The sequence below is a fragment of the Branchiostoma lanceolatum genome, chromosome 17 (genome assembly GCF_035083965.1).
Source record: "Branchiostoma lanceolatum isolate klBraLanc5 chromosome 17, klBraLanc5.hap2, whole genome shotgun sequence".
NCBI lineage: Eukaryota > Metazoa > Chordata > Leptocardii > Amphioxiformes > Branchiostomatidae > Branchiostoma > Branchiostoma lanceolatum.
Genome location: NC_089738.1, coordinates 4,043,728 through 4,069,611, shown reverse-complemented (window position 1 = coordinate 4,069,611; position 25,884 = coordinate 4,043,728). Strand labels below are relative to the sequence as shown.

At 39.5% G+C, this 25,884-nt stretch overlaps 1 protein-coding gene across 1 annotated transcript in view; it reads right to left on the bottom strand.

Moving 5' to 3' along the window:
- Window positions 1-25,884, bottom strand: part of LOC136422685 (uncharacterized) — a 149,387-nt gene that overhangs the window by 122,736 nt on the left and 767 nt on the right. The window contains exons 2-3 of the mRNA XM_066410518.1: window positions 24,835-24,919; window positions 24,441-24,628 (exon numbers count right to left, since the gene is read on the bottom strand). Coding sequence (XP_066266615.1) covers window positions 24,441-24,628; window positions 24,835-24,919 — 273 coding nt within the window. The remainder of the gene's footprint in view (window positions 1-24,440; window positions 24,629-24,834; window positions 24,920-25,884) is intronic.

The window sequence follows — 25,884 nt, the reverse complement described above, 5'->3', positions numbered from 1 at the left end:
CTAACCATGAATGAGAAAGTAAAGTGATTTCATTTCCTCAAATACCCGCCAAGTGCCCTATCGTTTGAATGTAAAGTTTGAACATTCTGATAAAGAGATTGAATTTTAGACCGGAACAATTGGTCTATAATGCGTTATAAGTATGGGGTGGGGGGCGTAACTTTGGTCAGCTATTACTCCCTAACCATGAATGAGAAAGTAAAGTGATTTCATTTCCTCAAATACCCGCCAAGTGCCCTATCGTTTGAATGGAAAGTTTGAACATTCTGATAAAGAGATTGAATTTTAGACCGGAGCACTGAATTGGTCTATAATGCTTTATAAGTATGGGGTGGGGGGCGTAACTTTGGTCAGCTATTACTCCCTAACCATGAATGAGAAAGTAAAGTGATTTCATTTCCTCAAATAACCGCCAAGTGCCCTATCGTTTGAATGTAAAGTTTGAACATTCTGATAAAGAGATTGAATTTTAGACCGGAGCACTGAATTGGTCTATAATGCTTTATAAGTATGGGGTGGGGGGCGTAACTTTGGTCAGCTATTACTCCCTAACCATGAATGAGAAAGTAAAGTGATTTCATTTCCTCAAATACCCGCCAAGTGCCCTATCGTTTGAATGTAAAGTTTGAACATTCTGATAAAGAGATTGAATTTTAGACCGGAACGATTGGTCTATAATGCGTTATAAGTATGGGGTGGGGGGCGTAACTTTGGTCAGCTATTACTCCCTAACCATGAATGAGAAAGTAAAGTGATTTCATTTCCTCAAATACCCGCCAAGTGCCCTATCGTTTGAATGGAAAGTTTGAACATTCTGATAAAGAGATTGAATTTTAGACCGGAGCACTGAATTGGTCTATAATGCTTTATAAGTATGGGGTGGGGGGCGTAACTTTGGTCAGCTATTACTCCCTAACCATGAATGAGAAAGTAAAGTGATTTCATTTCCTCAAATACCCGCCAAGTGCCCTATCGTTTGAATGTAAAGTTTGAACATTCTGATAAAGAGATTGAATTTTAGACCGGAGCACTGAATTGGTCTGGGCGTAACTTTGGTCAGCTATTACTCCCTAACCATGAATGAGAAAGTAAAGTGATTTCATTTCCTCAAATACCCGCCAAGTGCCCTATCGTTTCAATGGAAAGTTTGAACATTCTGATAAAGAGATTGAATTTTAGACCGGAGCACTGAATTGGTCTATAATGCTTTATAAGTATGGGGTGGGGGGCGTAACTTTGGTCAGCTATTACTCCCTAACCATGAATGAGAAAGTAAAGTGATTTCTTTTCCTCAAATACCCGCCAAGTGCCCTATCGTTTGAATGTAAAGTTTGAACATTCTGATAAAGAGATTGAATTTTAGGGCGGAGCACTGAATTGGACTATAATGCTTCATAAGTATGGGGTGGGGGGCGTAACTTTGGTCAGCTATTACTCCCTAACCATGAATGAGAAAGTAAAGTGATTTCATTTCCTCAAATACCCGCCAAGTGCCCTATCGTTTGAATGTAAAGTTTGAACATTCTGATAAAGAGATTGAATTTTAGACCGGAGCACTGAATTGCTCTATAATGCTTTATAAGTATGGGGTGGGGGGCGTAACTTTGGTCAGCTATTACTCCCTAACCATGAATGAGAAAGTAAAGTGATTTCAATTCCTCAAATACCCGCCAAGTGCCCTATCGTTTGAGTGTCAAGTTTGAACATTCTGATAAAGAGATTGAATTTTAGACCGGAGCACTGAATTGGTCTATAATGCTTTATAAGTATGGGGTGGGGGGCGTAACTTTGGTCAGCTATTACTCCCTAACCATGAATGAGAAAGTAAAGTGATTTCATTTCCTCAAATACCCGCCAAGTGCCCTATCGTTTGAATGGAAAGTTTGAACATTCTGATAAAGAAATTGAATTTTAGACCGGAACAATTGGTCTATAATGCTTTATAAGTATGGGGTGGGGGGCGTAACTTTGGTCAGCTATTACTCCCTAACCATGAATGAGAAAGTAAAGTGATTTCATTTCCTCAAATACCCGCCAAGTGCCCTATCGTTTGAATGTAAAGTTTGAACATTCTGATAAAGAGATTGAATTTTAGACCGGAACAATTGGTCTATAATGCTTTATAAGTATGGGGTGGGGGGCGTAACTTTGGTCAGCTATTACTCCCTAACCATGAATGAGAAAGTAAAGTGATTTCATTTCCTCAAATACCCGCCAAGTGCCCTATCGTTTGAATAGAAAGTTTGAACATTCTGATAAAGAGATTGAATTTTAGACCGGAGCACTGAATTGGTCTATAATGCTTTATAAGTATGGGGTGGGGGGCGTAACTTTGGTCAGCTATTACTCCCTAACCATGAATGAGAAAGTAAAGTGATTTCATTTCCTCAAATACCCACCAAGTGCCCTATCGTTTGAATGTAAAGTTTGAACATTCTGATAAAGAGATTGAATTTTAGACCGGAGCAATTGGTCTATAATGCTTTATAACTATGGGGTGGGGGGCGTAACTTTGGTCAGCTATTACTCCCTAACCATGAATGAGAAAGTAAAGTGATTTCATTTCCTCAAATACCCGCCAAGTGCCCTATCGTTTGAATGTAAAGTTTGAACATTCTGATAAAGAGATTGAATTTGAGACCGGAGCACTGAATTGGTCTATAATGCTTTATAAGTATGGGGTGGGGGGAGTAACTTTGGTCAGCTATTACTCCCTAACCATGAATGAGAAAGTAAAGTGATTTCATTTCCTCAAATACCCGCCAAGTGCCCTATCGTTTGAATGTAAAGTCTGAACATTCTGATAAAGAGATTGAATTGTAGACCGGAGCAATTGGTCTATAATGCTTTATAAGTATGGGGTGGGGGGCGTAACTTTGGTCAGCTATTACTCCCTAACCATGAATGAGAAAGTAAAGTGATTTCATTTCCTCAAATACCCGCCAAGTGCCCTATCGTTTGAATGTCAAGTTTGAACATTCTGATAAAGAGATTGAATTTTAGACCGGAGCACTGAATTGGTCTATAATGCTTTATAAGTATGGGGTGGGGGGCGTAACTTTGGTCAGCTATTACTCCCTAACCATGAATGAGAAAGTAAAGTGATTTCATTTCCTCAAATAACCGCCAAGTGCCCTATCGTTTGAATGTAAAGTTTGAACATTCTGATAAAGAGATTGAATTTTAGACCGGAGCACTGAATTGGTCTATAATGCTTTATAAGTATGGGGTGGGGGGCGTAACTTTGGTCAGCTATTACTCCCTAACCATGAATGAGAAAGTAAAGTGATTTCATTTCCTCAAATACCCGCCAAGTGCCCTATCGTTTGAATGGAAAGTTTGAACATTCTGATAAAGAGATTGAATTTTAGACCGGAACGATTGGTCTATAATGCGTTATAAGTATGGGGTGGGGGGCGTAACTTTGGTCAGCTATTACTCCCTAACCATGAATGAGAAAGTAAAGTGATTTCATTTCCTCAAATACCCGCCAAGTGCCCTATCGTTTGAATGGAAAGTTTGAACATTCTGATAAAGAGATTGAATTTTAGACCGGAGCACTGAATTGGTCTATAATGCTTTATAAGTATGGGGTGGGGGGCGTAACTTTGGTCAGCTATTACTCCCTAACCATGAATGAGAAAGTAAAGTGATTTCATTTCCTCAAATAACCGCCAAGTGCCCTATCGTTTGAATGTAAAGTTTGAACATTCTGATAAAGAGATTGAATTTTAGACCGGAGCACTGAATTGGTCTGGGCGTAACTTTGGTCAGCTATTACTCCCTAACCATGAATGAGAAAGTAAAGTGATTTCTTTTCCTCAAATACCCGCCAAGTGCCCTATCGTTTGAATGTAAAGTTTGAACATTCTGATAAAGAGATTGAATTTTAGGGCGGAGCACTGAATTGGACTATAATGCTTCATAAGTATGGGGTGGGGGGCGTAACTTTGGTCAGCTATTACTCCCTAACCATGAATGAGAAAGTAAAGTGATTTCATTTCCTCAAATACCCGCCAAGTGCCCTATCGTTTGAATGTAAAGTTTGAACATTCTGATAAAGAGATTGAATTTTAGACCGGAGCACTGAATTGCTCTATAATGCTTTATAAGTATGGGGTGGGGGGCGTAACTTTGGTCAGCTATTACTCCCTAACCATGAATGAGAAAGTAAAGTGATTTCAATTCCTCAAATACCCGCCAAGTGCCCTATCGTTTGAGTGTCAAGTTTGAACATTCTGATAAAGAGATTGAATTTTAGACCGGAGCACTGAATTGGTCTATAATGCTTTATAAGTATGGGGTGGGGGGCGTAACTTTGGTCAGCTATTACTCCCTAACCATGAATGAGAAAGTAAAGTGATTTCATTTCCTCAAATACCCGCCAAGTGCCCTATCGTTTGAATGGAAAGTTTGAACATTCTGATAAAGAAATTGAATTTTAGACCGGAACAATTGGTCTATAATGCTTTATAAGTATGGGGTGGGGGCGTAACTTTGGTCAGCTATTACTCCCTAACCATGAATGAGAAAGTAAAGTGATTTCATTTCCTCAAATACCCGCCAAGTGCCCTATCGTTTGAATGTAAAGTTTGAACATTCTGATAAAGAGATTGAATTTTAGACCGGAACAATTGGTCTATAATGCTTTATAAGTATGGGGTGGGGGGCGTAACTTTGGTCAGCTATTACTCCCTAACCATGAATGAGAAAGTAAAGTGATTTCATTTCCTCAAATACCCGCCAAGTGCCCTATCGTTTGAATAGAAAGTTTGAACATTCTGATAAAGAGATTGAATTTTAGACCGGAGCACTGAATTGGTCTATAATGCTTTATAAGTATGGGGTGGGGGGCGTAACTTTGGTCAGCTATTACTCCCTAACCATGAATGAGAAAGTAAAGTGATTTCATTTCCTCAAATACCCACCAAGTGCCCTATCGTTTGAATGTAAAGTTTGAACATTCTGATAAAGAGATTGAATTTTAGACCGGAGCAATTGGTCTATAATGCTTTATAACTATGGGGTGGGGGTCGTAACTTTGGTCAGCTATTACTCCCTAACCATGAATGAGAAAGTAAAGTGATTTCATTTCCTCAAATACCCGCCAAGTGCCCTATCGTTTGAATGTAAAGTTTGAACATTCTGATAAAGAGATTGAATTTTAGACCGGAGCACTGAATTGGTCTATAATGCTTTATAAGTATGGGGTGGGGGGAGTAACTTTGGTCAGCTATTACTCCCTAACCATGAATGAGAAAGTAAAGTGATTTCATTTCCTCAAATACCCGCCAAGTGCCCTATCGTTTGAATGTAAAGTCTGAACATTCTGATAAAGAGATTGAATTGTAGACCGGAGCAATTGGTCTATAATGCTTTATAAGTATGGGGTGGGGGGCGTAATTTTGGTCAGCTATTACTCCCTAACCATGAATGAGAAAGTAAAGTGATTTCATTTCCTCAAATACCCGCCAAGTGCCCTATCGTTTGAATGTCAAGTTTGAACATTCTGATAAAGAGATTGAATTTTAGACCGGAGCACTGAATTGGTCTATAATGCTTTATAAGTATGGGGTGGGGGGCGTAACTTTGGTCAGCTATTACTCCCTAACCATGAATGAGAAAGTAAAGTGATTTCATTTCCTCAAATACCCGCCAAGTGCCCTATCGTTTGAATGTAAAGTTTGAACATTCTGATAAAGAGATTGAATTTTAGACCGGAGCAATTGGTCTATAATGCGTTATAAGTATGGGGTGGGGGGCGTAACTTTGGTCAGCTATTACTCCCTAACCATGAATGAGAAAGTAAAGTGATTTCATTTCCTCAAATACCCGCCAAGTGCCCTATCGTTTGAATGTAAAGTTTGAACATTCTGATAAAGAGATTGAATTTTAGACCGGAGCACTGAATTGGTCTATAATGCTTTATAAGTATAGGGTGGGGGCGTAACTTTGGTCAGCTATTACTCCCTAACCATGAATGAGAAAGTAAAGTGATTTCATTTCCTCAAATACCCACCAAGTGCCCTATCGTTTGAATGTAAAGTTTGAACATTCTGATAAAGAGATTGAATTTTAGACCGGAGCAATTTGTCTATAATGCTTTATAAGTATGGGGTGGGGGGCGTAACTTTGGTCAGCTATTACTCCCTAACCATGAATGAGAAAGTAAAGTGATTTCATTTCCTCAAATACCCGCCAAGTGCCCTATCGTTTGAATGTAAAGTTTGAACATTCTGATAAAGAGATTGAATTTTAGACCGGAGCACTGAATTGGTCTATAATGCTTTATAAGTATGGGGTGGGGGGCGTAACTTTGGTCAGCTATTACTCCCTAACCATGAATGAGAAAGTAAAGTGATTTCATTTCCTCAAATACCCGCCAAGTGCCCTATCGTTTGAATGCAAAGTCTGAACATTCTGATAAAGAGATTGAATTGTAGACCGGAGCAATTGGTCTATAATGCGTTTTAAGTATGGGGTGGGGGCGTAACTTTGGTCAGCTATTACTCCCTAACCATGAATGAGAAAGTAAAGTGATTTCATTTCCTCAAATACCCGCCAAGTGCCCTATCGTTTGAATGTAAAGTTTGAACATTCTGATAAAGAGATTGAATTTTAGACCGGAGCACTGAATTGGTCTATAATGCTTTATAAGTATGGGGTGGGGGGCGTAACTTTGGTCAGCTATTACTCCCTAACCATGAATGAGAAAGTAAAGTGATTTCATTTCCTCAAATACCCGCCAAGTGCCCTATCGTTTGAATGGAAAGTTTGAACATTCTGATAAAGAGATTGAATTTTAGACCGGAGCACTGAATTGGTCTATAATGCTTTATAAGTATGGGGTGGGGGGCGTAACTTTGGTCAGCTATTACTCCCTAACCATGAATGAGAAAGTAAAGTGATTTCTTTTCCTCAAATACCCGCCAAGTGCCCTATCGTTTGAATGTAAAGTTTGAACATTCTGATAAAGAGATTGAATTTTAGACCGGAGCACTGAATTGGACTATAATGCTTCATAAGTATGGGGTGGGGGGCGTAACTTTGGTCAGCTATTACTCCCTAACCATGAATGAGAAAGTAAAGTGATTTCATTTCCTCAAATACCCGCCAAGTGCCCTATCGTTTGAATGTAAAGTTTGAACATTCTGATAAAGAGATTGAATTTTAGACCGGAGCACTGAATTGGTCTATAATGCTTTATAAGTATGGGGTGGGGGGCGTAACTTTGGTCAGCTATTACTCCCTAACCATGAATGAGAAAGTAAAGTGATTTCAATTCCTCAAATACCCGCCAAGTGTCCTATTGTTTGAATATAAAGTTTGAACATTCTGATAAAGAGATTGAATTGTAGACCGGAGCACTGAATTGGTCTATAATGCTTTATAAGTATGGGGTGGGGGGCGTAACTTTGGTCAGCTATTACTCCCTAACCATGAATGAGAAAGTAAAGTGATTTCATTTCCTCAAATACCCGCCAAGTGCCCTATCGTTTGAATGGAAAGTTTGAACATTCTGATAAAGAGATTGAATTTTAGACCGGAACAATTGGTCTATAATGCTTTATAAGTATGGGGTGGGGGGCGTAACTTTGGTCAGCTATTACTCCCTAACCATGAATGAGAAAGTAAAGTGATTTCATTTCCTCAAATACCCGCCAAGTGCCCTATCGTTTGAATGTAAAGTTTGAACATTCTGATAAAGAGATTGAATTTTAGACCGGAACAATTGGTCTATAATGCTTTATAAGTATGGGGTGGGGGGCGTAACTTTGGTCAGCTATTACTCCCTAACCATGAATGAGAAAGTAAAGTGATTTCATTTCCTCAAATACCCGCCAAGTGCCCTATCGTTTGAATGGAAAGTTTGAACATTCTGATAAAGAAATTGAATTTTAGACCGGAACAATTGGTCTATAATGCTTTATAAGTATGGGGTGGGGGCGTAACTTTGGTCAGCTATTACTCCCTAACCATGAATGAGAAAGTAAAGTGATTTCATTTCCTCAAATACCCGCCAAGTGCCCTATCGTTTGAATGTAAAGTTTGAACATTCTGATAAAGAGATTGAATTTTAGACCGGAACAATTGGTCTATAATGCTTTATAAGTATGGGGTGGGGGGCGTAACTTTGGTCAGCTATTACTCCCTAACCATGAATGAGAAAGTAAAGTGATTTCATTTCCTCAAATACCCGCCAAGTGCCCTATCGTTTGAATAGAAAGTTTGAACATTCTGATAAAGAGATTGAATTTTAGACCGGAGCACTGAATTGGTCTATAATGCTTTATAAGTATAGGGTGGGGGCGTAACTTTGGTCAGCTATTACTCCCTAACCATGAATGAGAAAGTAAAGTGATTTCATTTCCTCAAATACCCACCAAGTGCCCTATCGTTTGAATGTAAAGTTTGAACATTCTGATAAAGAGATTGAATTTTAGACCGGAGCACTGAATTGGTCTATAATGCTTTATAAGTATGGGGTGGGGGGCGTAACTTTGGTCAGCTATTACTCCCTAACCATGAATGAGAAAGTAAAGTGATTTCATTTCCTCAAATACCCGCCAAGTGCCCTATCGTTTGAATGTAAAGTTTGAACATTCTGATAAAGAGATTGAATTTTAGACCGGAGCACTGAATTGGTCTATAATGCTTTATAAGTATGGGGTGGGGGGCGTAACTTTGGTCAGCTATTACTCCCTAACCATGAATGAGAAAGTAAAGTGATTTCATTTCCTCAAATACCCGCCAAGTGCCCTATCGTTTGAATGCAAAGTCTGAACATTCTGATAAAGAGATTGAATTGTAGACCGGAGCAATTGGTCTATAATGCGTTTTAAGTATGGGGTGGGGGCGTAACTTTGGTCAGCTATTACTCCCTAACCATGAATGAGAAAGTAAAGTGATTTCATTTCCTCAAATACCCGCCAAGTGCCCTATCGTTTGAATGTAAAGTTTGAACATTCTGATAAAGAGATTGAATTTTAGACCGGAGCACTGAATTGGTCTATAATGCTTTATAAGTATGGGGTGGGGGGCGTAACTTTGGTCAGCTATTACTCCCTAACCATGAATGAGAAAGTAAAGTGATTTCATTTCCTCAAATACCCGCCAAGTGCCCTATCGTTTGAATGGAAAGTTTGAACATTCTGATAAAGAGATTGAATTTTAGACCGGAGCACTGAATTGGTCTATAATGCTTTATAAGTATGGGGTGGGGGGCGTAACTTTGGTCAGCTATTACTCCCTAACCATGAATGAGAAAGTAAAGTGATTTCTTTTCCTCAAATACCCGCCAAGTGCCCTATCGTTTGAATGTAAAGTTTGAACATTCTGATAAAGAGATTGAATTTTAGACCGGAGCACTGAATTGGACTATAATGCTTCATAAGTATGGGGTGGGGGGCGTAACTTTGGTCAGCTATTACTCCCTAACCATGAATGAGAAAGTAAAGTGATTTCATTTCCTCAAATACCCGCCAAGTGCCCTATCGTTTGAATGTAAAGTTTGAACATTCTGATAAAGAGATTGAATTTTAGACCGGAGCACTGAATTGGTCTATAATGCTTTATAAGTATGGGGTGGGGGGCGTAACTTTGGTCAGCTATTACTCCCTAACAATGAACGAGAAAGTAAAGTGATTTCAATTCCTCAAATACCCGCCAAGTGTCCTATTGTTTGAATATAAAGTTTGAACATTCTGATAAAGAGATTGAATTGTAGACCGGAGCACTGAATTGGTCTATAATGCTTTATAAGTATGGGGTTGGGGGCGTAACTTTGGTCAGCTATTACTCCCTAACCATGAATGAGAAAGTAAAGTGATTTCATTTCCTCAAATACCCGCCAAGTGCCCTATCGTTTGAATGGAAAGTTTGAACATTCTGATAAAGAGATTGAATTTTAGACCGGAACAATTGGTCTATAATGCTTTATAAGTATGGGGTGGGGGCGTAACTTTGGTCAGCTATTACTCCCTAACCATGAATGAGAAAGTAAAGTGATTTCATTTCCTCAAATACCCGCCAAGTGCCCTATCGTTTGAATGTAAAGTTTGAACATTCTGATAAAGAGATTGAATTTTAGACCGGAACAATTGGTCTATAATGCTTTATAAGTATGGGGTGGGGGGCGTAACTTTGGTCAGCTATTACTCCCTAACCATGAATGAGAAAGTAAAGTGATTTCATTTCCTCAAATACCCGCCAAGTGCCCTATCGTTTGAATAGAAAGTTTGAACATTCTGATAAAGAGATTGAATTTTAGACCGGAGCACTGAATTGGTCTATAATGCTTTATAAGTATGGGGTGGGGGGCGTAACTTTGGTCAGCTATTACTCCCTAACCATGAATGAGAAAGTAAAGTGATTTCATTTCCTCAAATACCCACCAAGTGCCCTATCGTTTGAATGTAAAGTTTGAACATTCTGATAAAGAGATTGAATTTTAGACCGGAGCAATTGGTCTATAATGCTTTATAACTATGGGGTGGGGGGCGTAACTTTGGTCAGCTATTACTCCCTAACCATGAATGAGAAAGTAAAGTGATTTCATTTCCTCAAATACCCGCCAAGTGCCCTATCGTTTGAATGTAAAGTTTGAACATTCTGATAAAGAGATTGAATTTTAGACCGGAGCACTGAATTGGTCTATAATGCTTTATAAGTATGGGGTGGGGGGAGTAACTTTGGTCAGCTATTACTCCCTAACCATGAATGAGAAAGTAAAGTGATTTCATTTCCTCAAATACCCGCCAAGTGCCCTATCGTTTGAATGTAAAGTCTGAACATTCTGATAAAGAGATTGAATTGTAGACCGGAACAATTGGTCTATAATGCTTTATAAGTATGGGGTGGGGGCGTAACTTTGGTCAGCTATTACTCCCTAACCATGAATGAGAAAGTAAAGTGATTTCATTTCCTCAAATACCCGCCAAGTGCCCTATCGTTTGAATGTAAAGTTTGAACATTCTGATAAAGAGATTGAATTTTAGACCGGAGCACTGAATTGGTCTATAATGCTTTATAAGTATGGGGTGGGGGCGTAACTTTGGTCAGCTATTACTTCCTAACCATGAATGAGAAAGTAAAGTGATTTCATTTCCTCAAATACCCGTCAAGTGCCCTATCGTTTGAATGTAAAGTTTGAACATTCTGATAAAGAGATTGAATTTTAGACCGGAGCAATTGGTCTATAATGCTTTATAAGTATGGGGTGGGGGGGCGTAACTTTGGTCAGCTATTACTCCCTAACCATGAATGAGAAAGTAAAGTGATTTCATTTCCTCAAATACCCGCCAAGTGCCCTATCGTTTGAATGTAAAGTCTGAACATTCTGATAAAGAGATTGAATTGTAGACCGGAGCAATTGGTCTATAATGCGTTTTAAGTATGGGGTGGGGGCGTAACTTTGGTCAGCTATTACTCCCTAACCATGAATGAGAAAGTAAAGTGATTTCATTTCCTCAAATACCCGCCAAGTGCCCTATCGTTTGAATGTAAAGTTTGAACATTCTAATAAAGAGATTGAATTTTAGACCGGAGCACTGAATTGGTCTATAATGCTTTTTAAGTATGGGGTGGGGGCGTAACTTTGGTCAGCTATTACTCCCTAACCATGAATGAGAAAGTAAAGTGATTTCATTTCCTCAAATACCCGCCAAGTGCCCTATCGTTTGAATGTAAAGTTTGAACATTCTGATAAAGAGATTGAATTTTAGACCGGAGCAATTGCTCTATAATGCTTTATAAGTATGGGGTGGGGGCGTAACTTTGGTCAGCTATTACTCCCTAACCATGAATGAGAAAGTAAAGTGATTTCATTTCCTCAAATACCCGCCAAGTGCCCTATCGTTTGAATGTAAAGTTTGAACATTCTGATAAAGAGATTGAATTTTAGACCGGAGCAATTGGTCTATAATGCTTTATAAGTATGGGGTGGGGGGCGTAACTTTGGTCAGCTATTACTCCCTAACCATGAATGAGAAAGTAAAGTGATTTCATTTCCTCAAATACCCGCCAAGTGCCCTATCGTTTGAATAGAAAGTTTGAACATTCTGATAAAGAGATTGAATTTTAGACCGGAGCACTGAATTGGTCTATAATGCTTTATAAGTATAGGGTGGGGGCGTAACTTTGGTCAGCTATTACTCCCTAACCATGAATGAGAAAGTAAAGTGATTTCATTTCCTCAAATACCCGCCAAGTGCCCTATCGTTTGAATGTCAAGTTTGAACATTCTGATAAAGAGATTGAATTTTAGACCGGAGCACTGAATTGCTCTATAATGCTTTATAAGTATGGGGTGGGGGGCGTAACTTTGGTCAGCTATTACTCCCTAACCATGAATGAGAAAGTAAAGTGATTTCAATTCCTCAAATACCCGCCAAGTGCCCTATCGTTTGAATGTAAAGTTTGAACATTCTGATAAAGAGATTGAATTTTAGACCGGAGCAATTGGTCTATAATGCTTTATAAGTATGGGGTGGGGGGCGTAACTTTGGTCAGCTATTACTCCCTAACCATGAATGAGAAAGTAAAGTGATTTCATTTCCTCAAATACCCGCCAAGTGCCCTATCGTTTGAATAGAAAGTTTGAACATTCTGATAAAGAGATTGAATTTTAGACCGGAGCACTGAATTGGTCTATAATGCTTTATAAGTATAGGGTGGGGGCGTAACTTTGGTCAGCTATTACTCCCTAACCATGAATGAGAAAGTAAAGTGATTTCATTTCCTCAAATACCCACCAAGTGCCCTATCGTTTGAATGTAAAGTTTGAACATTCTGATAAAGAGATTTAATTTTAGACCGGAGCAATTTGTCTATAATGCTTTATAACTATGGGGTGGGGGGCGTAACTTTGGTCAGCTATTACTCCCTAACCATGAATGAGAAAGTAAAGTGATTTCATTTCCTCAAATACCCGCCAAGTGCCCTATCGTTTGAATGTAAAGTTTGAACATTCTGATAAAGAGATTGAATTTTAGACCGGAGCACTGAATTGGTCTATAATGCTTTATAAGTATGGGGTGGGGGGCGTAACTTTGGTCAGCTATTACTCCCTAACCATGAATGAGAAAGTAAAGTGATTTCATTTCCTCAAATACCCGCCAAGTGCCCTATCGTTTGAATGCAAAGTCTGAACATTCTGATAAAGAGATTGAATTGTAGACCGGAGCAATTGGTCTATAATGCGTTATAAGTATGGGGTGGGGGCGTAACTTTGGTCAGCTATTACTCCCTAACCATGAATGAGAAAGTAAAGTGATTTCATTTCCTCAAATACCCGTCAAGTGCCCTATCGTTTGAATGGAAAGTTTGAACATTCTGATAAAGAGATTGAATTTTAGACCGGAGCACTGAATTGGTCTATAATGCTTTATAATTATAGGGTGGGGGCGTAACTTTGGTCAGCTATTACTCCCTAACCATGAATGAGAAAGTAAAGTGGCTTCTTTTCCACAAATACCCGCCAAGTGCCCTATTGTTTGAATGTAAAGTTTGAACATTCTGATAAAGAGATTGAATTTTAGACCGGAGCACTGAATTGGTCTATAATGCTTTATAAGTATGGGGTGGGGGGCGTAACTTTGGTCAGCTATTACTCCCTAACCATGAATGAGAAAGTAAAGTGATTTCATTTCCTCAAATACCCGCCAAGTGCCCTATCGTTTGAATGGAAAGTTTGAACATTCTAATAAAGAGATTGAATTTTAGACCGGAGCACTGAATTGGTCTATAATGCGTTATAAGTATGGGGTGGGGGCGTAACTTTGGTCAGCTATTACTCCCTAACCATGAATGAGAAAGTAAAGTGATTTCATTTCCTCAAATACCCGCCAAGTGCCCTATCGTTTGAATGGAAAGTTTGAACATTCTGATAAAGAGATTGAATTTTAGACCAGAGCAATTGGTCTATAATGCGTTATAAGTATGGGGTGGGGGGCGTAACTTTGGTCAGCTATTACTCCCTAACCATGAATGAGAAAGTAAAGTGATTTCATTTCCTCAAATACCCGCCAAGTGCCCTATCGTTTGAATGGAAAGTTTGAACATTCTGATAAAGAGATTGAATTTTAGACCGGAGCACTGAATTGGTCTATAATGCGTTATAAGTATGGGGTGGGGGCGTAACTTTGGTCAGCTATTACTCCCTAACCATGAATGAGAAAGTAAAGTGATTTCATTTCCTCAAATACCCGCCAAGTGCCCTATCGTTTGAATGTAAAGTTTGAACATTCTGATAAAGAGATTGAATTTTAGACCGGAGCACTGAATTGCTCTATAATGCTTTATAAGTATGGGGTGGGGGGCGTAACTTTGGTCAGCTATTACTTCCTAACCATGAATGAGAAAGTAAAGTGATTTCAATTCCTCAAATACCCGCCAAGTGCCCTATCGTTTGAATGGAAAGTTTGAACATTCTGATAAAGAGATTGAATTTTAGACCGGAGCACTGAATTGGTCTATAATGCTTTATAAGTATGGGGTGGGGGGCGTAACTTTGGTCAGCTATCACTCCCTAACCATGAATGAGAAAGTAAAGTGATTTCATTTCCTCAAATACCCGCCAAGTGCCCTATCGTTTGAATGTAAAGTTTGAACATTCTAATAAAGAGATTGAATTTTAGACCGGAGCACTGAATTGGTCTATAATGCTTTTTAAGTATGGGGTGGGGGCGTAACTTTGGTCAGCTATTACTCCCTAACCATGAATGAGAAAGTAAAGTGATTTCATTTCCTCAAATACCCGCCAAGTGCCCTATCGTTTGAATGTAAAGTTTGAACATTCTGATAAAGAGATTGAATTTTAGACCGGAGCACTGAATTGGTCTATAATGCTTTATAAGTATGGGGTGGGGGCGTAACTTTGGTCAGCTATTACTCCCTAACCATGAATGAGAAAGTAAAGTGATTTCATTTCCTCAAATACCCGCCAAGTGCCCTATCGTTTGAATGTAAAGTTTGAACATTCTGATAAAGAGATTGAATTTTAGACCGGAGCACTGAATTGGTCTATAATGCTTTATAAGTATGGGGTGGGGGCGTAACTTTGGTCAGCTATTACTCCCTAACCATGAATGAGAAAGTAAAGTGATTTCATTTCCTCAAATACCCGCCAAGTGCCCTATCGTTTGAATGTAAAGTTTGAACATTCTGATAAAGAAATTGAATTTTAGACCGGAGCACTGAATTGGTCTATAATGCTTTATAAGTATGGGGTGGGGGCGTAACTTTGGTCAGCTATTACTCCCTAACCATGAATGAGAAAGTAAAGTGATTTCAATTCCTCAAATACCCACCAAGTGCCCTATCGTTTGAATGTAAAGTTTGAACATTCTGATAAAGAGATTGAATTTTAGACCGGAGCACTGAATTGGTCTATAATGCTTTATAATTATGGGGTGGGGGGCGTAACTTTGGTCAGCTATTACTCCCTAACCATGAATGAGAAAGTAAAGTGATTTCATTTCCTCAAATACCCGCCAAGTGCCCTATCGTTTGAATGTCAAGTTTAAACATTCTGATAAAGAGATTGAATTTTAGACCGGAGCACTGAATTGGTCTATAATGCTTTATAATTATGGGGTGGGGGCGTAACTTTGGTCAGCTATTACTCCCTAACCATGAATGAGAAAGTAAAGTGATTTCATTTCCTCAAATACCCGCCAAGTGCCCTATCGTTTGAATGTAAAGTTTGAACATTCTGATAAAGAGATTGAATTTTAGACCGGAACAATTGGTCTATAATGCGTTATAAGTATGGGGTGGGGGGCGTAACTTTGGTCAGCTATTACTCCCTAACCAAGAATGAGAAAGTAAAGTGATTTCATTTCCTCAAATACCCGCCAAGTGCCCTATCGTTTGAATGGAAAGTTTGAACATTCTGATAAAGAGATTGAATTTTAGACCGGAGCACTGAATTGGTCTATAATGCTTTATAATTATGGGGTGGGGGGCGTAACTTTGGTCAGCTATTACTCCCTAACCATGAATGAGAAAGTAAAGTGATTTCAATTCCTCAAATACCCACCAAGTGCCCTATCGTTTGAATGTAAAGTTTGAACATTCTGATAAAGAGATTGAATTTTAGACCGGAGCACTGAATTGGTCTATAATGCTTTATAATTATGGGGTGGGGGGCGTAACTTTGGTCAGCTATTACTCCCTAACCATGAATGAGAAAGTAAAGTGATTTCATTTCCTCAAATACCCGCCAAGTGCCCTATCGTTTGAATGTAAAGTTTGAACATTCTGATAAAGAGATTGAATTTTAGACCGGAACAATTGGTCTATAATGCGTTATAAGTATGGGGTGGGGGGCGTAACTTTGGTCAGCTATTACTCCCTAACCAAGAATGAGAAAGTAAAGTGATTTCATTTCCTCAAATACCCGCCAAGTGCCCTATCGTTTGAATGGAAAGTTTGAACATTCTGATAAAGAGATTGAATTTTAGACCGGAGCACTGAATTGGTCTATAATGCTTTATAAGTATGGGGTGGGGGGCGTAACTTTGGTCAGCTATTACTCCCTAACCATGAATGAGAAAGTAAAGTGATTTCTTTTCCTCAAATACCCGCCAAGTGCCCTATCGTTTGAATGTAAAGTTTGAACATTCTGATAAAGAGATTGAATTTTAGGGCGGAGCACTGAATTGGACTATAATGCTTTATAAGTATGGGGTGGGGGGCGTAACTTTGGTCAGCTATTACTCCCTAACCATGAATGAGAAAGTAAAGTGATTTTATTTCCTCAAATACCCGCCAAGTGCCCTATCGTTTGAATGTAAAGTTTGAACATTCTGATAAAGAGATTGAATTTTAGGGCGGAGCACTGAATTGCTCTATAATGCTTTATAAGTATGGGGCGGGGGGCGTAACTTTGGTCAGCTATTACTCCCTAACCATGAATGAGAAAGTAAAGTGATTTCAATTCCTCAAATACCCGCCAAGTGCCCTATCGTTTGAATGTCAAGTTTAAACATTCTGATAAAGAGATTGAATTTTAGACCGGAGCACTGAATTGCTCTATAATGCTTTATAAGTATGGGGTGGGGGCGTAACTTTGGTCAGCTATTACTCCCTAACCATGAATGAGAAAGTAAAGTGATTTCATTTCCTCAAATACCCACCAAGTGCCCTATCGTTTGAATGGAAAGTTTGAACATTCTGATAAAGAGATTGAATTTTAGACCGGAGCAATTGGTCTATAATGCGTTATAAGTATGGGGTGGGGGGCGTAACTTTGGTCAGCTATTACTCCCTAACCATGAATGAGAAAGTAAAGTGATTTCATTTCCTCAAATACCCGCCAAGTGCCCTATCGTTTGAATGTAAAGTTTGAACATTCTGATAAAGAGATTGAATTTTAGACCGGAGCACTGAATTGGTCTATAATGCTTTATAAGTATGGGGTGGGGGGCGTAACTTTGGTCAGCTATTACTCCCTAACCATGAATGAGAAAGTAAAGTGATTTCATTTCCTCAAATACCCGCCAAGTGCCCTATCATTTGAATGCAAAGTCTGAACATTCTGATAAAGAGATTGAATTGTAGACCGGAGCAATTGGTCTATAATGCGTTATAAGTATGGGGTGGGGGCGTAACTTTGGTCAGCTATTACTCCCTAACCATGAATGAGAAAGTAAAGTGATTTCATTTCCTCAAATACCCGCCAAGTGCCCTATCGTTTGAATGGAAAGTTTGAACATTCTGATAAAGAGATTGAATTTTAGACCGGAGCAATTGGACTATAATGCTTTATAAGTATGGGGTGGGGGCGTAACTTTGGTCAGCTATTACTCCCTAACCATGAATGAGAAAGTAAAGTGATTTCATTTCCTCAAATACCCGCCAAGTGCCCTATCGTTTGAATGTAAAGTTTGAACATTCTGATAAAGAGATTGAATTTTAGACCGGAGCACTGAATTGGTCTATAATGCTTTATAAGTATGGGGTGGGGGCGTAACTTTGGTCAGCTATTACTTCCTAACCATGAATGAGAAAGTAAAGTGATTTCATTTCCTCAAATACCCGCCAAGTGCCCTATCGTTTGAATGGAAAGTTTGAACATTCTAATAAAGAGATTGAATTTTAGACCGGAGCACTGAATTGGTCTATAATTCTTTATAAGTATGGGGTGGGGGCGTAACTTTGGTCAGCTATTACTCCCTAACCATGAATGAGAAAGTAAAGTGATTTCATTTCCTCAAATACCCGCCAAGTGCCCTATCGTTTGAATGGAAAGTTTGAACATTCTGATAAAGAGATTGAATTTTAGACCGGAGCACTGAATTGGTCTATAATGCTTTATAAGTATGGGGTGGGGGCGTAACTTTGGTCAGCTATTACTCCCTAACCATGAATGAGAAAGTAAAGTGATTTCATTTCCTCAAATACCCGCCAAGTACCCTATCGTTTGAATGGAAAGTTTGAACATTCTGATAAAGAGATTGAATTTTAGACCGGAGCACTGAATTGGTGTATAATGCTTTATAAGTATGGGGTGGGGGGCGTAACTTTGGTCAGCTATTACTCCCTAACCATGAATGAGAAAGTAAAGTGATTTAAATTCCTCAAATACCCGCCAAGTGCCCTATCGTTTGAATGTCAAGTTAGAACATTCTGATAAAGAGATTGAATTTTAGACCGGAGCAATTGGTCTATAATGCTTTATAAGTTTCGGCTGGGGGGCGTAACTTTGGTCAGCTATTACTCCCTGACCATGAATGAGAAAGTAAAGTGATTTCATTTCCTCAAATACCCGCCAAGTGCCCTATCGTTTGAATGTAAAGTTTGAAAATTCTGATAAAGAGATTGAATTTTAGACCGGAGCACTGAATTGGTCTATAATGCTTTATAAGTATGGGGTGGGGGGCGTAACTTTGGTCAGCTATTACTCCCTAACCATGAATGAGAAAGTAAAGTGATTTCATTTCCTCAAATACCCGCCAAGTGCCCTATCGTTTTAATGGAAAGTTTGAACATTCTGATAAAGGAATAGAATTTTAGACCGGAGCACTGAATTGGTCTATAATGCTTTATAAGTATGGGGTGGGGGGCGTAACTTTGGTCAGCTATTACTCCCTAACCATGAATGAGAAAGTAAAGTGATTTCATTTCCTCAAATACCCGCCAAGTGCCCTATCGTTTCAATGTAAAGTTTGAACATTCTGATAAAGAGATTGAATTTTAGACCGGAGCACTGAATTGGTCTATAATGCTTTATAAGTATGGGGTGGGGGGCGTAACTTTGGTCAGCTATTACTTCCTAACCATGAATGAGAAAGTAAAGTGATTTCATTTCCTCAAATACCCGCCAAGTGCCCTATCGTTTCAATGTAAAGTTTGAACATTCTGATAAAGAGATTGAATTTTATACCGGAGCACTGAATTGCTCTATAATGCTTTATAAGTATGGGGTGGGGGGGGCGTAACTTTGGTCAGCTATTACTTCCTAACCATGAATGAGAAAGTAAAGTGATTTCATTTCCTCAAATACCCGCCAAGTGCCCTATCGTTTGAATGTAAAGTTTGAACATTCTGATAAAGAGATTGAATTTTAGACCGGAGCACTGAATTGGTCTATAATGCTTCATAAGTATGGGGTGGGGGGCGTAACTTTGGTCAACTATTACTTCCTAACCATGAATGAGAAAGTGAAGTGATTTCATTTCCTCAAATACCCGCCAAGTGCCCTATCGTTTGAATGTAAAGTTTGAACATTCTGATAAAGAGATTGAATTTTAGACCGGAGCACTGAATTGGTCTATAATGCTTTATAATTATGGGGTGGGGGGCGTAACTTTGGTCAGCTATTACTCCCTAACCATGAATGAGAAAGTAAAGTGATTTCAATTCCTCAAATACCCACCAAGTGCCCTATCGTTTGAATGTAAAGTTTGAACATTCTGATAAAGAGATTGAATTTTAGACCGGAGCACTGAATTGGTCTATAATGCTTTATAATTATGGGGTGGGGGGCGTAACTTTGGTCAGCAATTACTTCCTAACCATGAATGAGAAAGTAAAGTGATTTCATTTCCTCAAATACCCGCCAAGTGCCCTATCGTTTGAATGTAAAGTTTGAACATTCTGATAAAGAGATTGAATTTTAGACCGGAACAATTGGTCTATAATGCGTTATAAGTATGGGGTGGGGGGCGTAACTTTGGTCAGCTATTACTCCCTAACCAAGAATGAGAAAGTAAAGTGATTTCATTTCCTCAAATACCCGCCAAGTGCCCTATCGTTTGAATGGAAAGTTTGAACATTCTGATAAAGAGATTGAATTTTAGACCGGAGCACTGAATTGGTCTATAATGCTTTATAAGTATGGGGTGGGGGGCGTAACTTTGGTCAGCTATTACTCCCTAACCATGAATGAGAAAGTAAAGTGATTTCTTTTCCTCAAATACCCGCCAAGTGCCCTATCGTTTGAATGTAAAGTTTGAACATTCTGATAAAGAGATTGAATTTTAGGGCGGAGCACTGAATTGGACTATAATGCTTTATAAGTATGGGGTGGGGGGCGTAACTTTGGTCAGCTATTACTCCCTAACCATGAATGAGAAAGTAAAGTGATTTTATTTCCTCAAATACCCGCCAAGTGCCCTATCGTTTGAATGTAAAGTTTGAACATTCTGATAAAGAGATTGAATTTTAGACCGGAGCACTGAATTGCTCTATAATGCTTTATAAGTATGGGGCGGGGGGCGTAACTTTGGTCAGCTATTACTCCCTAACCATGAATGAGAAAGTAAAGTGATTTCAATTCCTCAAATACCCGCCAAGTGCCCTATCGTTTGAATGTCAAGTTTAAACATTCTGATAAAGAGATTGAATTTTAGACCGGAGCACTGAATTGCTCTATAATGCTTTATAAGTATGGGGTGGGGGCGTAACTTTGGTCAGCTATTACTCCCTAACCATGAATGAGAAAGTAAAGTGATTTCATTTCCTCAAATACCCACCAAGTGCCCTATCGTTTGAATGGAAAGTTTGAACATTCTGATAAAGAGATTGAATTTTAGACCGGAGCAATTGGTCTATAATGCGTTATAAGTATGGGGTGGGGGGCGTAACTTTGGTCAGCTATTACTCCCTAACCATGAATGAGAAAGTAAAGTGATTTCATTTCCTCAAATACCCGCCAAGTGCCCTATCGTTTGAATGTAAAGTTTGAACATTCTGATAAAGAGATTGAATTTTAGACCGGAGCACTGAATTGGTCTATAATGCTTTATAAGTATGGGGTGGGGGGCGTAACTTTGGTCAGCTATTACTCCCTAACCATGAATGAGAAAGTAAAGTGATTTCATTTCCTCAAATACCCGCCAAGTGCCCTATCATTTGAATGCAAAGTCTGAACATTCTGATAAAGAGATTGAATTGTAGACCGGAGCAATTGGTCTATAATGCGTTATAAGTATGGGGTGGGGGCGTAACTTTGGTCAGCTATTACTCCCTAACCATGAATGAGAAAGTAAAGTGATTTCATTTCCTCAAATACCCGCCAAGTGCCCTATCGTTTGAATGGAAAGTTTGAACATTCTGATAAAGAGATTGAATTTTAGACCGGAGCAATTGGACTATAATGCTTTATAAGTATGGGGTGGGGGCGTAACTTTGGTCAGCTATTACTCCCTAACCATGAATGAGAAAGTAAAGTGATTTCATTTCCTCAAATACCCGCCAAGTGCCCTATCGTTTCAATGTAAAGTTTGAACATTCTGATAAAGAGATTGAATTTTAGACCGGAGCACTGAATTGGTCTATAATGCTTTATAAGTATGGGGTGGGGGCGTAACTTTGGTCAGCTATTACTTCCTAACCATGAATGAGAAAGTAAAGTGATTTCATTTCCTCAAATACCCGCCAAGTGCCCTATCGTTTGAATGGAAAGTTTGAACATTCTAATAAAGAGATTGAATTTTAGACCGGAGCACTGAATTGGTCTATAATTCTTTATAAGTATGGGGTGGGGGCGTAACTTTGGTCAGCTATTACTCCCTAACCATGAATGAGAAAGTAAAGTGATTTCATTTCCTCAAATACCCGCCAAGTGCCCTATCGTTTGAATGGAAAGTTTGAACATTCTGATAAAGAGATTGAATTTTAGACCGGAGCACTGAATTGGTCTATAATGCTTTATAAGTATGGGGTGGGGGCGTAACTTTGGTCAGCTATTACTCCCTAACCATGAATGAGAAAGTAAAGTGATTTCATTTCCTCAAATACCCGCCAAGTACCCTATCGTTTGAATGGAAAGTTTGAACATTCTGATAAAGAGATTGAATTTTAGACCGGAGCACTGAATTGGTGTATAATGCTTTATAAGTATGGGGTGGGGGGCGTAACTTTGGTCAGCTATTACTCCCTAACCATGAATGAGAAAGTAAAGTGATTTAAATTCCTCAAATACCCGCCAAGTGCCCTATCGTTTGAATGTCAAGTTTGAACATTCTGATAAAGAGATTGAATTTTAGACCGGAGCAATTGGTCTATAATGCTTTATAAGTTTCGGCTGGGGGGCGTAACTTTGGTCAGCTATTACTCCCTGACCATGAATGAGAAAGTAAAGTGATTTCATTTCCTCAAATACCCGCCAAGTGCCCTATCGTTTGAATGTAAAGTTTGAAAATTCTGATAAAGAGATTGAATTTTAGACCGGAGCACTGAATTGGTCTATAATGCTTTATAAGTATGGGGTGGGGGGCGTAACTTTGGTCAGCTATTACTCCCTAACCATGAATGAGAAAGTAAAGTGATTTCATTTCCTCAAATACCCGCCAAGTGCCCTATCGTTTTAATGGAAAGTTTGAACATTCTGATAAAGGAATAGAATTTTAGACCGGAGCACTGAATTGGTCTATAATGCTTTATAAGTATGGGGTGGGGGGCGTAACTTTGGTCAGCTATTACTCCCTAACCATGAATGAGAAAGTAAAGTGATTTCATTTCCTCAAATACCCGCCAAGTGCCCTATCGTTTCAATGTAAAGTTTGAACATTCTGATAAAGAGATTGAATTTTAGACCGGAGCACTGAATTGGTCTATAATGCTTTATAAGTATGGGGTGGGGGGCGTAACTTTGGTCAGCTATTACTTCCTAACCATGAATGAGAAAGTAAAGTGATTTCATTTCCTCAAATACCCGCCAAGTGCCCTATCGTTTCAATGTAAAGTTTGAACATTCTGATAAAGAGATTGAATTTTATACCGGAGCACTGAATTGCTCTATAATGCTTTATAAGTATGGGGTGGGGGGGGCGTAACTTTGGTCAGCTATTACTTCCTAACCATGAATGAGAAAGTAAAGTGATTTCATTTCCTCAAATACCCGCCAAGTGCCCTATCGTTTGAATGTAAAGTTTGAACATTCTGATAAAGAGATTGAATTTTAGACCGGAGCACTGAATTGGTCTATAATGCTTCATAAGTATGGGGTGGGGGGCGTAACTTTGGTCAACTATTACTTCCTAACCATGAATGAGAAAGTGAAGTGATTTCATTTCCTCAAATACCCGCCAAGTGCCCTATTGTTTGAATGTAAAGTTTGAACATTCTGATAAAGAGATTGAATTTTAGACCGGAGCTATTGGTCTATAATGCTTTATAAGTTTCGGGTGGGGGGCGTTACTTTGGTCAGCTATTACTCCCTAACCATGAATGAGAAAGTAAAGTGATTTCATTTCCTCAAATACCCGCCAAGTGCCCTATCGTTTCAATGTAAAGTTTGAACATTCTGATAAAGAGATTGAATTTTAGACCGGAGCACTGAATTGCTCTATAATGCTTTATAAGTATGGGGTGGGGGGCGTAACTTTGGTCAGCAATTACTTCCTAACCATGAATGAGAAAGTAAAGTGATTTCATTTCCTCAAATACCCGCCAAGTGCCCTATCGTTTGAATGTAAAGTTTGAACATTCTGATAAAGAGATTGAATTTTAGACCGGAGCACTGAATTGGTCTATAATGCTTTATAAGTATGGGGTGGGGGGCGTAACTTTGGTCAGCCATTACTTCGTTACCATGAATGAGAAAGTAAAGTGGTTTCATTTCCTCAAATACCCACCAAGGGCCCTATCGTTTGAATGTAAAGTTTGAACATTGTGATAAAGGGATTGAATTTTAGACCGGAGCCATTACCCGATAATTACGTTTTGAAAATCCATGACAAAACATTCAATCAAACTATTTTCCAACCCCGTTACTTCCAATTCAACAGAGAGACAGGCCACTTCAAAACCAATTCCCCAGGGAATACTCATATGTTGCAACTATGCACGAACAAATTCCAGACATGCCTGTACAATTCTGGGAATTCTTGCAGATTGGGCGTCAAGTATACTATTAAGCTCGCCCCTGAGGCGTCGCCAAAAAGATGCCTATATGAAACTCACGTGTCAACAGCTTTGTAGCCAATACATACCTGTTGACACTTTCCCCCAGATCGAAGTACGTAGAATGGAGGTCTAGGTGGCAGGCGGATGGGACTGGAGGCCAAGCCATCATGCCGACAGCAGTACTCCAGAACTATGCTGTTCCCGTCCGAGCTTCCATCGGGAACTTCTCCAGTTTTGGTGCCCCCGAGAAACCCAAGCTTTCCCAACGCAAATCCTACAATGTAAGAAAAGAAAGTAATTACCAGTATGCATATGGTCGGAAAATGGTAAAAGCATTCCCTTAGGTTCAAGTTTTGGTGGTCAGCATTCTGTAGTTTGGATACAATTACCGTTCAAAGGTTATTGAACTGGTCGGGACTTTGTCGTTTACAAACGAATTTGAGGCAAAGTAACTTGATCGTGAGCTCAACTGACCCTCACCTGCAGGGCAGCCGCGACCATACTTCAGAATGCAGTAGCTTCCTTTTGGCCAGCTGCTGCCAGTACCATTCTCCAAGGAATGTGTCTGAAATTTAAGAAACTATCATGTATGATGCATTGGCGCAGCCGTCATTAAGCCCCCGTCACAAATCAAGAATTTAGCTCGGCCGACTTGTCGGCGAGCTCCAAATGGCGATTTTCGGGCGAAGTACGACCGACGTTCTGTCGATTCTACGGGCTTCGGGCGAATTTTCGGAGCTCGGCCGACGTTCGCGTGTCACTGGAAGCTGCGCTTAAATTCAGCGAGGCCTCGGCGACGATTTTTGAACTCGCACAGCTCGTCAACAGTTTGCCCGTAGCTCGCCCGAGCAACGCCCAGCGCTCGGCCAATATTCGGGCGGGCATCCGAGGATTTTAGACCCGATTTTTGGTCGGTCGGAGGTCGCCCGAACTCTTCGGCCTCGTGCGAGCCTCGCACGGGCCTTGAACAATAATCGGACGACCGTCGTCAGTGTTCCGGCCGACTCATGAAAAGTAAGGCGTGCTTCGGGCGAGCGTTGTGCAGGTGTTGATGGGAGCTTGGACGGGCCTCGGCCGAACTCCTTCTTGTTTATAGATAAAAGGAAACGACAGTTTGGTTTATACTCATAAGATGATAAATGATACTGTAATATTAACTAATACTAATATCAACTTGTCGAAGAATGCTACCAAACTTTTCTAATGAAAGACAATTCAATGCAAAGTTAAATTGTCATTCAAAAAAAATATATTATGAATAAAATGTGGACACTGAAGACAATGCTTCTTGTTTCTTTTTTGGTATTGGTTTGGATGTTTCAATTTGTATATTAATGAACTGGGGCTTGACTTTTGAGGTTTGACTTCACTTCCTGAGTTTTTTCTCCACAAAATGACTAGTTGAAAGTCCACTGAGTCATTATAGATCAATGTTTGTCTGCCGAGGCACGCCCGGGCGTCGACAGGGCGTCGATAGGCTTATCAACGGTCGGTCGAAGCTCGGACGGCGTTCGCCCGAGCTTCGGTCGA